Consider the following 18495-nt stretch of genomic DNA (forward strand, 5'->3'; position numbering starts at 1 on the left):
TTTGAGGCACTGCTTTATCTGTTTATCTATTTTACTTCATCCATTTGCAACTGCAGCCATGAGGAGAGATACTGAGAAACATCAAAAGGTCTATTCATCAGAATGTTCCTTAGCTTTTCTTTAGAAGCTATAAAAATCAAAAAAACCAAGAAATTGTGTGCCAATAAATCAGTAGAGGTATGATGGCAAAGTGAACATTCTCATGTGACTTTGCAAAGAAGTCATTTTGACAATTTGCTCACCATAACTCTCACCACTCCATATAGGATGATAAATTTAACAATCAGAATTAGGTCTTCAATATGTCATTTATGCCTATTCCCTCTAGTCCTAGCCCACAGCACGAGGACTCATGCCAGTTTTTAAATTAGCTCATCAGAACTCAGGCCAATTAATTCATTTAGAAATCTTTAGAAAGAATAAAATCTAATCTACAAATTTCATTTGGGTTCCCTATTTCCCCAGCTCCTGTCTCTGAATTCCAATAAAGCTCTGTAGCAGATCTCAGATATAGAAGGACTTAGGAAGCCACTTTGTGAGAGTCAAGGATACTCCACAAATTCCACAGGAGACTTTGTAAGCTGCTCAAGCCCTTTGGTTTCCACGAAGGAAGACATTTCAAAGCTTTTGTTGCGTTCTGCAGGTTGAGAGGGGAGATAAAACCAGGGATAGAAGAGGTTAGAGCACAAACTGGTGTGGTTTAGTGCCAGTCCCTTCACCCCAGCTAGAGCTCAGCAGCTCTTTTCACCTGGTTGATGGCTGTGCTGCCAGCAGCGCCCTTGCTCTGCAGCCAAGGGCAGGGCTGAGGCTGCACCGGCTGCAGGCAGCAGTGGGGCAAAGCACCCTGTGGGCTTTGAGAGGGTGAGCCCAGAGATGCCATCTGTGGCACAGGGGCTGCAGCACTTGCTGTGGGCACTGCTGGACCTCTGCCCTGTCTCTGCAGGCTGATGTGAGGCTGGGAGCCACCTGGAGTAGGAACTGATGTCCATGTCAGGTTAAAGGGAGCAGAGCAGTGGCTCTTGGTGCAGCAGGGGCAAGGTCAGAGCTGTCCAAGCCACCAAACACCACTATCCAACCATTCCTGAAGGTGCACTCCTGTGCCCCAGCAGGGATTCAGACCTGATCCCCAACTGATTTCAGGCTTTTATGATCTCTTTCATTTGGTTAAACTATCTGATCTGCCAGTGGTGAGCAGCTCCTCCTCCACGCCTGAGCTGGTAGGAACAAACATGAATTTGTGCAGTGCTTGTCACCCACCTTAGCCTGATGTGGGCACAGCCTCTCAATGCACCCAGGCACCAGCATGCAGCAGAGCCCAAGTCAAGACCCTGCTAGCTTCAGAACCTTCCCTTGTGTGCAGAGGAAAGGTTTTCTGTGAACCAACACTTCCCACTCCATCCCAGCCAGCCCTGTGGCTGCCTAGCAGGGCCACTGGAGTTCAATCCATTAACTCAGCTCTGATCTGTTTAAAAATGAGAGGATCAGTGCCTGTGTTGGAGCAAGACCTCTCCAGCCTCACCATTTTACTGCAAGCAACCAGGAAGGCAGAGAGAAGGTTTAGAAATGGCTGTAAGAGTGCTGCAGCAATCCAGGGACAGGCAGCAGCAGGGCTGGCCAGCTCCCAGAGCCAAACTGCAGGGGAGGGACAAAGCTGAGCAAAAGCTCCGAGAGCAGGACACAAACAGGTGGGCACTGTCCTCCTAGGGAGCCACAAAGGAAGCAGTGCGTCCAAGGAAATTGTGAGAGGAAAATGTGCTGCCAGCCTGGGAGCTACAAACCCTTCTCAGCCTAGGCTGGAGAGTCAGAGGATGAACATGGGTTTCCAAAAGTAATTCTCTGCCTCTAGGAGAGCTGGGACTCACCCTTGATGGTGGTCCCTATTTCTAATCAGCAGCCATCATGCTACTGCTATTATTCACAGCTGTTATCTCCTAATGGTGAAAAATTCCCATTATTCCCTGCAGGCTACTCTCCTACCACTCCCTCTTCCTTTGTAGCACACAATATCCTCTCCTTCTCCAGCTGGCTCACCTCCATCTCAGCTTCTCATAAAGGCATTGAGATTATTGTTATTCCAGCCACCCCCTACTGATGGCATAGCACCAGCAACACACATGTACTGGTTTTATCCTATTTAGAACGAAGGTGCTACAATTTCTGGTAGCAATAAACTCTTCTTTCTAGAATTTCTGGTAGCAATAAACTCTTCTTTCCCAGCCTTGTCTTTAAGTAGAGCATTTGTAGGAAACCAGAGCTGGTAGCTGTTAAAGGATTTGGTTACCAACTGTCCAGAGCTTAATCAGACCTGTAATTAAAATCAGAACAATTATTTCCTTGTAGTATCTGGAGAGGATTAAGGGACCTGCCCTTTGAAGAAAAGCCTGTGCAGGAGAGACATTTCCCTCTTGTGATACATTACACTGTGCTATCTTATCAGGAGCAAATTACTGCAGAGTGAACAAATAACTCATTGAAAACTGTCTGAAAAACATGGGAAAATGCACTTACAGCTACTTGCTGCCAAAGAACAGGGAACCTTTCTAGTGAGGGCAACCAGGGCACTGGTACAGATCCACTGCTGTTCAATATTGCTGTTACCAGCTTGGATGCAAGACCAGAAAATGCGCTTTTAAAATGTGTGAATGACAGAAGCAGTGAGGTACTGTTGTCAACACAGAGGTCTGGATCACAAATCCAAAGAAACTCTGAATAAAATGTAATAAATTAGCAAAGTGCTGTAATATTGAAAGTATAAAACTGTATAAAAGACAAGTATGGATCTCTACACTTAAGAGTGTGAGGCCCAGTGAAGAAAAGTAAAATTTTTGGGAAACAGCTGGATAGATAGCAAACTGAAAAGCAATCCTCATTTAATCTCTTCTTCATTCAGCTCATTTAATGAAGACCCAGCAGTGAGTCCAGGCCAACACCAAGACCAGAACACCCAAGTTGTTCTTTAGCCAGCCAGCAACATTTAGCACCTAGGGCCATATTTATCACACAATGATTTTTTGGACACAAACACAAAAAATTTAATTCCTTAACAATAGGAAAACTCTATTATTGATCAAAGATCACATCAGGACTTAGGAGAAAAATCTTAGGACAGCAGCAGATCTTTACAAAAAGCAAAACTCAGGCAAAGGCATGTGAACAGAAAAAAAAAGCCCTACATGAGACAATTCTCTAACAGCTGCATCAACTTGTAGTGCTAGGATTCACATGGCTTCCTTTCCAGAAGGCACATCTCCTTCCCACTGTGCTCTTGTAACTCTCATTAGAGCTGGAGGAGATTATCAACACCCCAAGGCCACTGCTGCAGGGAACAAGCACAGCTCCCTGCATGGGGCTGGGACTGCTCGTGTGTGGCATCTGTATAAATACCCACACACCAATGAGCGTTGGGGACTTCCCACGTGTTCGTTATTCATCACAGCAAATGCCACATCTCGCACAGAGACAGGGATTTAGGCAACAATTACCTGTCCTCTGCCAAGGACACCACAAATCCGGAATAAATTAAAGTGCTGTGCACTTCTTTAACTAAAAAGCTCCAAAAGCACATTACACCTGTCAAAACAAAGTGAGAAAGGGCAGGCAGACAGTGGGGGGGCGTGCATCAAGGAAGGCAGAGATGCTGCAGTGTTTACTGAGGATGCCACTGAGTGCATTCCAGCAGGGGGTGAAATGACGGCCCCTCCTTTACAACACACAGGGGCAGGAAAGTGAATTTGCACGTGGGGAAGGGCAGACTCTCAATCTTCTATAGAAGTATTGGAGGCAAAAAGAAGTAGGAATATTTATGACCACCTTTCTCAAACTGTTTCAGGCATGGACAACAAAGACAATGCAAGCACATAACTTTCAAAACTGTTTTTGAAATTCAGCATGTTTACTGTTGATGAAGTTGGATATTTAGACTAAAAGAGGTTTCAAAACACAAATGGATTTATTTGGCTGGATACCAAGGGAACATTTTCTGTCTGTGTTCCTGTATCTAACTGAGAGGAAGCCAAGCAGCATTTATGCAGAACTCTGCCAAACACTTGCCAGGTAATTTTAAGATGTTTCTTACTTACTTTTTGATACTTCAAATGACTCAAACTTCACAGGCTGAATGTAGTTTACCAGGTTAGACATCTCTTCAGTGGCCATAGCCTCACTTCCAGCAGTACCCTAGGGAAAAGAAGGGAAAATGCTGCAGTTGGGTCTGTACATCAGAAGCCACAAATGCCAAAGCCCAGTTTTCTATCAACTGTGGTGCCTTTCACTGCCCCTGGCTAAGGAAGGCAATGCTTCATGTAGGGAATGCCCCATGGGACAGAGCAAGGTGGGCTGAAGGATGTAAATGTTTACTATTCCCTCTTTTCACGTGGCTCCCAGGGAAGGGACAGCATTGCCTCCACCCCTGCACAGGGCTGGGCACATGCATTAGTGCTCCTGGATAAATAATGAACCTCTCAGGTTTTGATGGCAGGTTTTTCATCCAACAATGCTAAAAGGCAGCTGTCTCAAAGAGATCTGCTGTGGTGCTGTTTGTTCTTCATCTTGAGAAAACAAAAGCATAGAAAAAGCAAAGACATGCTTCCAACCCGACCAACAACCAAGCTGGGGAAGCTGGTGCTCTGCCTGCCTTCCTCCACTGGATGGCAGCTCCAGTCCTGCTAACAATCACCAACCCAATCCCCAACCTCATCCCCGCCCTTACTTCATCCATCGACGACTTCTTACAGTCGTCATCGTAGTCATCATCGTCGTCGCTCTCCATGTCTGCTTCTCCTGCAAAGTTCCAAGCAGAAGATGAAGCCTGGCTGAGGCAGCAGGGACAAGGAGCAGTGACAAAGCCAGGGAGGACGTGCAAGCAGCCCTGCCTGGAGCAGCCTGTGCTGTGCATGTGCTTCTTGTCCCAGCAGCACCAAAGCCAGCCCTGCTCCCGAGGGACTCATCCATCCTGAGCACGGAGTTCAGTTCTTATTGCCCAAGCAGCAGGAACCCTTGCTCTGCAGCTGCCCGATGCTCTTTCTTTGGCAAGCAGCACTGAGAGGGGAGTGCAGTGCGCTCAGTGTGTAGGGAGGGTTTCAGACTGCCCTGAGATATTCCCCGGGGTTTGGAGGTGTGAGTCCAACCTGCAGGGTCCGTGCAGGGCTCCAGGAGTGCCCCAGCCCCTCTGGGGAGCTGCAGCCTGCGCAGGGTGAGGAAACCACCACGAGAATCCACGGGTCCTGCTGTGCTGTGCTACCGAGGGCTGCTCAGCAGCACCCACCTGTGCTGGGCATGCAGAGCCCTGCCCCGAGGCTGGCAGGGCCTGGCACAGCAGCCACAGGGCAGCAGCAGCTCCCCGCAGGGCTCTGGAGCAGAGCTGAGCTGTGCCAGCTGAGGGCACTGCAGACCCAGCAATGGCAGGAGTGCCAAGGCTCATCCTGTCCCTGAGAGCTCAAACAGAGCACATCCCATTGCCTCATCCCAATTCCAGAGCACTCCCCAAACTTCCACGGGCAAGGCGAGAATTCTGTAATGCTAATTAACAAAGGTCTCCCCTCGCCTTCAAAGTGTTTTGATTGGCTGCATCAGAAATTAAATCACTGAGGAAAATCAAGTTTATCTTTGCCTTTAGAAACTCCTCCTGTGGGCCTGGCTGTCATAAAGTGTACCTGTGCATCTTAAGGCTCTGGAAAGGAACATTTACTTATCCTGCAGTCACCTACCCACACCTGTAAGAGTGACAGCTCTCCCTGAAGACTTCACTCCACAAACCTTCCAGCACAAAAATCTAACTACTGTGCAGCATTCCCAAATTCTCCAGAGAATGGCAATGCAGTCTCAGCTCCTCCTGTCGGTCTGGGGCTGAATCCCAAGCCCTGAGTCAATAAAGAGGCTCCTCTTTGCCCCAGTGTGGCCCAGGGGGCCCCTCCTGAGCACAGGGAGCACACATGAGTGTGCCTTGCACAACCCAGGGATGCCTACCCAGCCTGCACTTCCTTCCAGGGGCAGATGTTGAAATGTCAGGCTTTTATTCACCAACACACTTCTTCCTGAATGTTTCATTGAGGAAAATAACATGATTGCTCAACAGGCCCAGGGGATGGCTCTGGGAGCCTCAGCACAATGCAGAGAGCCAGGCAAGCTCTCCCAGGATTGTCACTGACAATCTTTGCATGGGGAGCTCTCAATTGATTTAACCAGGCTGGCAAAAGAACCCCAGAAGGGGGAGGTGGGCAGGTTTTGGCCAGCTTGCACCTCTGAGGCCAGAGGTACATGACAGCCTGTTCCTGCTGCAAGTGTCCAGGGAGGAAAGTACACAGTGCATGGTTGGTTTGTTTAAAAACATTTAACACAAAGACTCCCAAGGAGATCCAATCTCATTTTCAAGTTCTGCATCAGACAGCAAAACCAGGGCAAGTAACACACAGGAGTCCCAGCATGGACCCAAAGCAGAGTTTGAGGAGCTGTGGTACCCTGCACTGCCTTGCCCCAGCATGGACACAGGAGGAGAGTTTGAGGAGCTGTGGTACCCTGCACTGCCTTGCCCCAGCATGGACACAGGAGGAGAGTTTGAGGAGCTGTGGTACCCTGCACTGCCTTGCCCCAGCATGCCAAAAGGAGAGTTTGAGGAGCTGTGGAACCCTGCACTGCCTTGCCCCAGCATGCCTAAAGGAGAGTTTAGTTTGAGGAGCTATGGTACACCTGCAGTGAGTGCCTTGCCCCAGCAGCACAGCCCTGTGCTCACAGCCAGCCCTCTCTCCCTGACACATGGCAGGGACACAAAGCCACCCTGAGGCTGTCCAAGGGACAATCAGCTGTAATACCATCATTACTGGCTGCATTTAGAGGGGACTGCAAACCCAGCTCAGCACAGGACCTCTCCAGTGCTCCCTGGCACACAAATGCACTGAAAATAGGGTCCTTCTCCAAGGAAGCCAAACAAAAGCCTGCCCACGGACAGAGGCAGCCAGAAGAATATCAAGAAATTAGAGAATACAGCTTAAAACACAGGTACTGCCAACCCTCACAGGCAGAAGGGCACAGGAAACTCTGAGGAGAGCCTGAAGGATCTTTCCAAGGAGCTGTCCCTGCTGAGTGGGGCAGTGTGGAGGAGACATAAAAGAAACAAGGAGTGGGCAAAGGAGGCTGAGCCCCAGCTGAAGGGTGGAGGGGCTCAACGCAGCAACACTGACTGGAGGATGAGCAGGAGAGCTGGGAATGAGAAGCCAAATCCTTGGCTTGAGGAAGCACTGTGCTAAACATTATCCATTCTCATCATCCTGACAGAGACTGGCAGCCCAGTAAAACCAAAGTCTAGACAGTGCTTGAAATTCAGAGGAATCTGGTAATCTGCTTCCTCAGAGCCTTTCAAACAATGGCCAGGATGAATAATGAATGTGGCTCTTGCTGGTGCAGCTTGTTAACTCTGCAACATTTAGGCAGCCACCAGCATCCCAGGGGGCAATCACCTTTTGGGTTTTTCCACTGTACCTCAGCACTGGCTGATTTTTAAAAAGGGAAAAATGAACTTTATTCAGTTTGATAAACCATTTTGCTTTGTAACAATGGGCTGGCATCAGCAGCAGTTCCATCCACCGAGCCCAAAACCTTGTATCCAGTTTTCCATTTAGGCATCATGAAACCATGGGGCCAATTCTGCCCTGTCTTCCATGAGTCCTTCCTTGCAGCACCCACTGCTCTGACAAAACCATCATCCTACCAGTGAGAAACAAGTAATCTGCTTACTTAGCAGTATTTAAATGCTGCTCCATCAGGAAGCTTTAGCTCCTTTCAGTATGGGCCTGCTTTTGGTGAAATCTTGCAGAACTGCCACTGCTCCTTCTGCACTGTGACAGAACTTCTTTGGAAATCTTGTTTGCTTACCTCTGTCCATTGTGCAGAAGCAGGCAGGTCTAAGAGGCTTCTTTCCAAAATTGCAATCTAACTCACAAGGGTTATCTCAGAAATTCTTCTTCTGCTTTGTCAGCTTTGCTCTACTTTTAGGAAAAGTTTTTTCCACTGACATGTATTGAAGTCACTTCCTACATCAGTTTTATGGGCATCCTACAAAGCTCAGAATTCTTTCTTTAATTACTGCTGCTATTTCACCAGCACTACACTTTTATATGGTCTTGTAACACATCAAAAACAAGGGTTTACTTGAGTTTAAATCTGACCTCAAGCAGTGTAAGACACAGAGAATCTTGATATCATCCAGTATGAATTACCACTTTGCTTTGCACTGCTGTGAAAAAAACTCATTTAGAATCTCCAGAAGGCCAAATCAGCACAACTTTCTCCTGGAGATCAGCAGCAATTCTGACAGGAGCTATACAACCCAATAGAGTACTTTGAGTAATATGTCCAAGCTGCTAAATGTCAGGATTATATTAAGGCTGGAGCACTGAAACACTTAACGTTGGGAAATGTTAAGAATCAGGCTTCTGATTAATTGCATTACTCCAGAAAGAGATTGGTGTTGGGTGCAGAGGAGCACAAGGCTTGCAGAGCTCCAGGATGCCACATTGCCAATATGGGGATGTGAGAAGAAGGGTGGCATGGGCACTCTTGGGCTCTGCCCTATGGAAACTCTTCACTACCACAATGTTCTTATAAAACAGGGAATAATTTTTTTAACTGTCCACAGACAGAAAAACTGGCACCTGACTTACAGAACTGCTGCATCCTCATAGCTGTAGTCTCTAGAGCTCTGAATACTTAAAAATTCAAAGCACTCTAGAAAAATGACATTCTGGGTGTTCCTCATCACTCATCCCTGGAGTGTTCTTAAGTTCTGTCAGATTTGTCTGTCCTCAGCTAGAATTGCTTTAATGATATTGCACTTCCCACAGGTACCATTCAGATAAATTCACTGCTGTTTGTCGGCCTGGATACCCCCACAGAAACTCACTGAGGATGCTCTAGCTAGGATCAAGTGCTGAATGACAGAGAGAGGAAAAATATTGACTAATTGCACTCTCAGAAAGAGGCACAAGTGCTAAAGGAGAAGCAGAGGCTGACACAAGGACTACAAGCAATGTGTTTTGGCAGTCACGGATGAACCAAGTGACCACAGCAATTCTGCAGCCTCAGTTCCAGCATTTTCTAATTTGTAAGTGCTCATCTTCATAATCAGAAGCTGTTCCAGAGGTGATACAGGCATACTAGTCACAGTTAATTTGTAAAATTACACACCCTGTTATGGGATTGACCCTTCTGCCTGGCATCATCATCATCATCTTTATTCACAGCCTGGGCTTTTCCCAGGACAGCTCCTGGAGAGGCTCCTGAAGGGCAGAGCTGAGGCCTCAGTGCAGGCCAGGCCCTCAGAAAGCCAAGGCTGTGTTCCCTGCCACTGTCCTCACCCTGGGCTGCTCACAGAAACGGAGAGCTGGGAATGCAGGGCAGATTTCAAAGGCTGCAGAGGAGGCAGATGGAACACACACCTATTTTTCTCCTGCTTGGGATTTGTCAAAAGCAAATCAAGAAAATAGTATTAAGTCATCCCTGACACAGGGATGAATCTTGCTTTGAAATCCAAAGCATACTCCAAAGCATGCCCTTTTTATAGTTTCTTAAAAACAACAGCTGAAAACTCTTTTTTGCTGCTAATAGGACAAACAATGTTATCCACAAATGAAGCAGGATTTCTTTCTCGTTAATTCAGCTTGGGGCAAACTGCCAGCAGGAAAATTTTCAGCTCAGTTAATCAGAGTTCAGAAAAAACTACAAACAATGGGGAAAGTTTTTAAATGGCAAATGGCAATGAACTGATATTTCAGCAGAGCTTTCAATTTACTCTGTGAGTTTTCTACTGCTGGGGCATAAAAATATCTGTGCTTATAAGAACACAAAATTTCAGTCTTGATAGGAGAAGAAATTCCAGTGCAGGGAACAGACACTGGGCTGGGAATCAGGACATAGAGACTTCATTATTTCTGCCTGTTTCCATCTCTGGAAGAGAAGAACATCTTATAGCACTTTAAACAGAGGTCCATGACATGCAGGGCATCAGCAGGCTGAGCCTTCCCTGCCTGGGGAAAGGGATCTCACCCCTTTATCCTAAACCCTGATGCACTGCAGACACCCTGCACGTTCTGGGGAACGGGTTCTGTCTGAAAGGGCACCAAATAATGGCAGGCACAGCCCAGAGGCAACAAGGAAAGGAAAACATTTCTATTTGCTATTGGGCTTGGGCACACAGGAAAGGCAGCCAAGGGTGGAGGAGCTGGCAGCTGCCTGTCCTGAATAAGCAGTGCAGGGAAATGTTAGCACACATCAGTGAGCCTGGGTCAGTCCATGAGAACTCTCACAGAACAGACTCCAGGATCAAGGACACTTCAGTGGTGGTTCCTGCTGAGCAATCCACACTGCTGCACCTTTCCCTTGCTGCAGCACTGCAAATGGATGGCATTGCATTTGTGCTGGAGGGAGCAGAGCACCAGGAGAGCCAAGTCCTACCTGCTCCAGGGGAGGAAGGCTCAAACATACTGGATGTGTCACTGCAAGTGTTGGAAGCTTGCTCCGACAGCTTCTTCTTTGCACTCCCATCTGCTGACTTGTGAGACTTCTTCTTGTTCTTCACCAGGATTTTGTACATTAGATCCATAGGGCTTGGGAGAGGAACCCCAGCCTCCAGCTTGCAGGAAAAAGAGGAGAGATTTGTTAGAGCAGCAGAAGAAACAGGCTCATGGCAGTTTCTTAGGGAGCATGTGGTACAGGACACTTCTGTAAGCTCTCTAAGTCCTGTTAAAATGAAATGGATTTTGCACAAGAGGCAATGTCAACATTCAATGAAACAGGGCTACTGAGGGCACTTAAGAAAAATGGTTTATGAAGTGTCTGCAGTAATAACCAAAATAAGTATTAGCTCAGATATGAGAGTCTAGGTTTTAAATCTAGGTTTTAAAATGGCAGCTATGAGGATCAATTGCATTGGAAAGATCACAATTCACTCTATCAGGGCAATCTCTGCACCACAAATGATGCTTAAGTCACCAACAGCTCACAATTCCCTCCTTTAGAGTGAGAGGCCTCATATGAGGAGTGAGGCAGGACTGAGACACCCCAGGAAACATCCCCAGCCATTTGTGATGTGCTAACACCAAGGCACCTTACCGGGTACTTCTCCAAGGGATCCATGAGCAGGGCATCTCCAAATATCAATCTGCAGTACTCTGCCATTTTTGCCTGCTGTTTAGGGCTGAAGGGAAGAAAAGAAAGAAAGCAATGAGTCCTACTAATGCTCCAGAGTGACAGCAGCAGTAATGGAGCACCTAATAGCCCCAAACTAGATATAATTTCCTGATCCAATAGCTGTGAATTTGTCACTGAGACCTACATATATCATGCAATTATTTCAATTCCTCTGATGGAGTTTATCAAAGGGAACACACACAATGTCAAGGCATAAGTCAATGGAATAACAGTGAAACAACCATAACATGAATTTGCCTCTTTTAGGCAATACTTTTATTCAAAACTGAAGTATTTTCTCCCTCATGTTACTTTATACACATGCCTGGCATTTTTCTTGCACTGCAGCAGTTCTCACAACATCCTCTGCAAATAACCTGAACCTCAGCAAACTCCACCTGTAACCAATTCTCCCACAGTGCAACCAAAGATGAAGCAATTCCTGCATGCCAGTGATGGAAGTTCTAGGACTGAAGGCAGGTTTTACAGCTCAGAAACATTACTCCAATCATCTCAAAATGCAGCTCAGTACCACAGTCACTCTCTAATTTTAGAAAGCTGAGGATTTTTGTTACATGTGCCTGTTTAAAATGCGTGGCATCTGAGCCGAGGCATCTTTCAAAGTTTCCTTTTTTGACACTCTGCTGGGAAGCCTCGATTAAAGGACAGGTTTACATGGCTTAATATAACTTCCTCAGCTCCTGCTAATTAGGATCTGCATGTCATGGAAGAGACAGGGATGCTGTAAGCTGGTATGTTACCATGGAGCTACTCCTCATGACAAACTAGAGATGGGTATAGAGGAAAAAAGAAAAAAAAAAAGCTCATTTTTCTCTTGCAAAGCAGGAGTTCAGCCCTGGCTGTGCCCAGCTGGTCAGTGGTTACCAACTCCCAGGGTCAGCATGGCCAAACCAGAGCTGAGAAAAAGGCTGGGTGGCCAAATGACATTTCAATCAGAAAATGTGATTTCCCTGGGATCAGCATCCTGGCTGCCCCTGGAAGCAGAGAGGAGGTGAAGCACTCATTAGCTCAGTCACTGACAAAAAATACTGCCAGGAGGCTTTAAATTATTCCCCAAGGCAAGAGCTGCACACAGTTTAAATCCCAACAGCATTTCACAAATGCTGTGTTTTGCATGCAGCCAACTCTGCACTAAAAGAAGCTAAAAGGCACTTGGAGCTGGGGATGGAAAACCAAGCTGAAGACAAGCAAGGCAGCAGAACAAAGATCCCACATGGGAGAAGGTGGTGGAAGGGCAGATCAGGCTGGGACATTGTGTGGGTATTTCCAGCCCTCAGCTACCCAGGGAAACAAAGGCACCACTCCAGCAGAGTGTGCTGTGCCCTAAATCCAGGGGTCATTAGTGAGCTTCATTTCAGTCTGCTCCACCAGCATGTGCTCTGAACAGATCCATGCTCTCAGAAGCCAGCAAGTTCAAAGGACAACTCCTTGAATCAAAGGAGGGCATTTACTGAAACTGGAGTAATTAGATGTGACATCATCATCCTTACATGGGCACAACTCCAAAAAGAACTCTCCATAGGAAATGAAAAAACATAAAAAGCAAGAGTTAAATGTGTAATAAATTCCCAGTCACCACCACAGCTAGAACAAATTCTTCTGATCTTCTGTGTTTAATTACATGTTTACCTCAAAGAGAGCACAGTGAGAACTTTCATTTTTGCAAACAAGAAAAATGTAATGCAGCATGATGTTGGTTCAGGGTATAAATTCCAATGTCACTGCATCCCAGAAGCAGAAAGTGGGAAAATTATGTGAAAAACCAATAGGTTTTAATACCACAAAAAACCCTTGAGGTAGCAAACAAGGCCAAATGAGGAAAATCTTGACATTTCAAAATTACTTGTCTTTGTGAACTGGACTACGTGCACAAATATTTTTAAAAGCTCCAAAGAGGGGACAGAAAAAATTTAGGAGTAGCAGCATTTAACTGTGGGGTAGATCTTTGTGTTCCCTCTCTCCCTGACATACATACCTGTGTATGTACTGCTGCAAGGGACAGATCATTAGGAATAGCAGACTACATAGCCCTGTTTTAAGAAGTTGGAATACCTGTTTCTTTGTATTTCCCATTCTTTGAAAATGATGAACCAGAGCAACAGAAACACCAAGTTTTCTAAATCATTATGTTCCCCCAGTTTTGTTATGAAGTCAATACATTTCCCAGGTATTTCTGGGTCCACATCTCCCGTTATGGGAAACTCTCTCAGCATTCGTGCATTGCAGTGAAAACTGGTTGTCTGAAAAGAGCTGACTTGATCTGCTTTATGATTTTCACTGTGCAGACACAGACAGGTGGCACACAGACTTGTTATAGGTGCCCCCAAAATGTGCCAGGGTGAGGGAACATAAAGTAGGAGCACGATACCTGGAGATACAGAAATATAAAGAACATTAAGAAATGTTTTCATGACCACAATTGTATTGCCTGCGCTTTGTTTTACTGTGTTTGTGTCATGCCTACAGTGAAGGTCAACCAGAGGCTCCTTGGCACAACTGCTGCTCCCAACATTACATTTTTATCACTTCTGCAGAGATACTTCCTCTGCATAAGACAAAGGCACAGATGCTTCCCAGAAGAGTCTAAAATAATTCAAAGCGTGGGATGAAAAAGTGATAAAAATCCTGTTAATATTTGAAGCAACAATTCCAGCCAGAAACCAGCAGTATGAATAACTGTAATTAAATTTAATCTTGGAAGCAATCTTATATGGATACTGCTCAAGGATCACTTAACCTTTTTGCTCTGTCATCAGTGCATTTCTAATTATAGAGTGTCTGCTTTCAGATTTGCAGATTGCTTATCGCCTTGCAAGCCCCATTTCAAACACCAAGGTCTCCCTGAGGTCTTCTCAGCATTTTCAGGGCACTCCTCTGCTTTTTTCACAGAGCCACAGCTTGGTTTAGTGGTCTTTTTTTCCAGTGGGCGTGTTTTGACTTCACTATAAAAATGATGACATACATAATATTTTATGTCATCTAAAAGTTACATGCTTGCCTCTTCTTAACTTTTCATTGCATACAAACAGGCAAAAAAATGACACTAATAGTGGAGTTATAGTACAGGAAATAAAATCCTTCACGTGCTGTGGAGATATTGGAGACGAGCCCTTCTAGGAGACACATCAAAGGAAAGCAAATGAGATGATTTACACAATGTGCTAAAAAGTGATTTTTCCTCAAGATGGACAAAAAGTGTCAAAAATACTCCCATGAACATAAACCAGAAGAAAGAAAAATTGTGTTTTAAGTCCAGTGCTGATTAACACTGTCATATCTATGTGATGATGTGAAACTTATTTACCTCAGATAATTGCAGTCTGTTCACAAGACATGAACACAGGCTAAAACCATATTTTTGTTTAAGCCAATGCCAGCATTTCTAGGGGAGCAGAATTTCACAAACGACTCTCACAGCTTGAGAAGCAGAAAAAATATTTGGTCCCCTAGAAGTAGGAACTGCTGAAACAGGATTGGCTTGACAGCAATTATTAAAAAACGTTGGTACTTGTTGTTAACATTTAGGGCAAAGTCCAGCCTTAAGATCCAGGAGAAAAACAACATTCTAAGGAAATGGAAAGAGAAAAGAAGCATTCCATGAAATTAGGTGAACCTTTCTGTGAGCGACATCGCTAATTGCAGATTTCTCCAGCAACTAGTGAAGGAATTAAAGGGTAATTGTGGAACCTGGTAAAATAACTAGAAATTATTTTCAGGCAAAGCAAAATCAGAAAACACACACACTGAATCTGATCATTTACCACAGCAGAAAAGAACCACTAGCAGGAAAGCCTCAGAAAGAGCAAACATTTGGTCAAGGTTTTGCAAACTTGCTTTGCTAAAAACCAGTGTCTTAGCAATGTATGGAAAAGGACATCAGAGAGCACACATCAGGTTAATTCCTCATTCCATGGCTGGGGGTTTCTGGAGAGAAAGCTCCAGTGCCTTCCATGGGGCAAGCTGTAAATAACAGGAGTGCAGCAGGAGCCCTGCCTCCTTTCAGTCACATTCCTGCAGTGCCACCCTGCCTTTAGCTCTGACACTGCCTCATCTTGGGATTTTAAAGCCACTTTTGTATACAACTTCCATCTGACAGGAGTTTATTTCAGAAATCTTTTTACTTCTTCACCTTCCTAAAATAGAACAGATCACCCTGGAACAGTTTAAGGTTTAAGTCGCGACGACTTTAAAGGAAGAAAAATGTAACCCTTGTGGTTAAAATAATTTAGCTGTTGTTTTTCCTCTGCCTCATGTGAACAGAGTGAAAGTATATTATAATAAATCCAGCAGAATGAATACAAAATATAGTACTTTCAAAAATGATGGTTGCCATCTTTCCCAAAGGCCAGAGGCTGCATTTAGAAGCACTGTGAGTTCAAACCTACAGGAGCAGGTGAGTGCAAGCCCAAAGGGACACAAAGTACACCAAAAAGAAATGAGGAGGCCATTAGAAAAGGCAATTAAAGACAGCCTCTGTGTGGGCTTTCAGAGGCAGACAGCAGTAACTGAGCAGGATTTGAGTGACTCTGGATCACAACCATGTGGCCCCAAAGTGTGTGCAGAGCAAACACATATTTGCCCCCAAGAGGTAAATTTGTACTCTGAGGTATTCAGGCAGTGGAGCTCAGCCCTCTGATTTTAAATTTTTCTACCTACATAATTTTTGATCAGTATTGTCACATCTGTTCTTAGAAACATTCTTACACAGCTGCCTCTACTAGTTCCTCCCCTTATGACAAGAATGTTCCTCCTAAAAAAATGGAAAAGCAGTTAGCCCTCCCCTTTTCCTCTTTCAGAAACAAAAGTGCCAACCTCATTTCTGATTTGTGTTAGAACATTCATAGCTGCTCCCAAGAATATTTTTATTTTACATTGAAAAAAAGCCCCCAAAAAACAAAAGCAAATCCAAAAATTAGTTTCTAAGTCCAAACTGCCCCCAGAAATGTTGGAAATGTTTTCACAGAAAAAAAGACCACAAAAGGGGAAAAGTTGAGGCCCAAGTTGTGTCAGTGTCACCCCACTTTGAACCATGTGGTCTCTACATTCAAAACCAAGGTTAATGTTTAAAAAAAATCAGAACTATAAAAATAAAACAGATCACTGGGACAAAGCTAGAAGTGTTCTCATCTATTTTTTCTTTTCTTACACAGAAAAATTGTCCTTTTCTTGTAACTAAAAGAAAAACCAACTGAAATAGACTTATGCAAACTGTTATTTTTTGGCAGAAATTAACAGTTCCTGGCCATCCCCACCAGCTATTTTGCAGTCCTAGAAGTCCACGGTTCTGGCCTCTAACACGAGAGACAGACCAAATGCTGAATGTGTTTGTGGCACAGAATAGGGTCACAAGCAGGGGAAATACTGCCTGGTTTTCTCTGGAGTATTGCTGCATTCCAGCAGGACATACTGAGTGACAAGTTAACAAAATCCCTCTCACAGTCCAACTTCCCATCCCAAAGAAAAGATTCTCATTCAGGGAGGTTTTCAAGAACAGCCCCAATTTCACTTTTGGATAAGAGCTGTTGTTTGGGTCACAAGTGCACACACAGTTCCATGCCTAGACCTTACAGAAAATGAAACATCAGCCAAGAAAAAAAGATGGTAATTACTTACGAATCCACGTGGTTTTCAAAGGAAAGGAGGATTGGAAAGGGTGATGTCTTAAATGCACATTCAGCAATAGCTTCTATTACTTCCTAAAGAATCAAAATAAACACAGTTACAAACTTAACTCTCTAAAGGAGCAGAGTTTTAGCCTTTGAAGAGAGAAAGGACCCAACAAGCTCTGAAACCATTCCCTGAGATCAGACCTTCCTTCCTAAACATCCCAGAAAGCTCTGCATGTGCTCTTGCCACAACCTAATTTTTCAACCTGAACTATGATCGAATCTCCAAAACATCTGATGAGTCTCAAGCACCACATTTCTCAAGAAATTCCTTCTGTCTGCCATAATCAATAGTTTAAATGTAAAGCTTGGTTTTGGTGGGGAGTTGTTCCATGCCTGCAGCTACAGCTTTCATGTGCTATAATAAAAATGCTCTGACAAAGGCAGATCTTCCAAACATCATCAGCACAAGCATCTATCCATAAAATCCTTAGTTCCTCTGGCTCACATTTTAGGTTTTTTTTGTTTGTTTGTTTTTTTTAATGACAGAAATCCCTTTAAGGCAAAAGAAAGGAAAAAAGAAATCTTTACTCAATTAAAACAGCTGGTTCTGCGGTAATTATCAGAGAACTCAGAAAAGGAAAAGTCCATAAAGTTTCCTGTCAACCCTAAAGAAAATGGAAACCCTAAATCCAGTAGAAAAGTCATTTGACAATGATGATTTTAGCGAGGTGCACAATAAATGCACTCATAGTTACAAATTATGAAATGTTTCCCTCTTGGAACAAATCCCTCTTCCAGAAGAACACAGAAAACATTGAAGATTTTTCATATGCTGGGAAACTCTGGAGTTTCTGAGAGCCATAAGGCTGTGCCACACCAAATCATAAGGATGACTAAAACCTAAAAGATGTATTTATGTTAAACAAGCTTTCTCTGGGGATTCCTCTTGTTCATTTTCTGCACTTTTAGAGGCTCAACTGAGAAGCATAACAGCAAGAAATCCACTTCCTAAGAGAAGAGCTGAGCTTCTGGTACATTCTTATGGCCCACTTGTTTTCAACTGCCCTCCTGCTGCAAGAGGGGAAGGAGCCCTGCATGAGTGAGGAAAATAAAATAACCTGGAGAGTGAAATTAGGATTGAGCTGATGAGATGTGAGGATGAAGAGCTCAGACACCAGTTCAGCGAAGGCAAATGCTCCATGGGTTAAAAATCAGATGAACTTTGTTTCAAATTCCTGCTCATGACCCAAGCAGTTGAGAGCCATCTCCCTCAACTGAAAGACTTGCAGCACTCAAACCCCATGCCTATAAACATAATGGTCAGAGGGACAGAAGCTGGCAGGCCCCAAACTTGGCCCCAGCTGCAGAATGCCTCACCTGGATCAGCTCTGCAGGGTTGAACAGGGGCACACACACAGAGAAGCCAGCAGGCTGAGCAGAACCCCTGTGCCCTGGTCACAGCAGAAGCAGGAGCTGATACATGATTGAGCATTCAAGGCATGAAGTGATCCTCACACTCCTGACACTTTATTCCCTGCCATTTTGCTCCTCCCCAGCTCAGCAGCACTCTCTCAAACCACACTCTCAAACACTGACTGTTTGAGTGTTGAAAAGAAACTGAGATGTTTCTCCACATTTTTCTGGGTGGATTAAAAAATGCCTGCCCTGAAATGACCTATGAAATACT

At 44.8% G+C, this 18495-nt stretch overlaps 1 protein-coding gene across 3 annotated transcripts in view; it reads right to left on the reverse strand.

Annotated features, from left to right (window-relative positions):
- Positions 1-18495, reverse strand: part of PLCB1 (phospholipase C beta 1) — a 330038-nt gene that overhangs the window by 74628 nt on the left and 236915 nt on the right. For all 3 annotated transcript variants that reach the window (XM_036380013.2, XM_036380015.2, XM_036380016.2), the window contains exons 12-17: positions 16813-16895; positions 11101-11185; positions 10444-10621; positions 4709-4779; positions 4080-4176; positions 553-637 (exon numbers count right to left, since the gene is read on the reverse strand). In XM_036380013.2, coding sequence (XP_036235906.1) covers positions 553-637; positions 4080-4176; positions 4709-4779; positions 10444-10621; positions 11101-11185; positions 16813-16895 — 599 coding nt within the window. The remainder of the gene's footprint in view (positions 1-552; positions 638-4079; positions 4177-4708; positions 4780-10443; positions 10622-11100; positions 11186-16812; positions 16896-18495) is intronic.

Source organism: Molothrus ater, chromosome 3 (assembly GCF_012460135.2).
Source record: "Molothrus ater isolate BHLD 08-10-18 breed brown headed cowbird chromosome 3, BPBGC_Mater_1.1, whole genome shotgun sequence".
Taxonomy (NCBI): Eukaryota; Metazoa; Chordata; class Aves; order Passeriformes; family Icteridae; genus Molothrus; species Molothrus ater.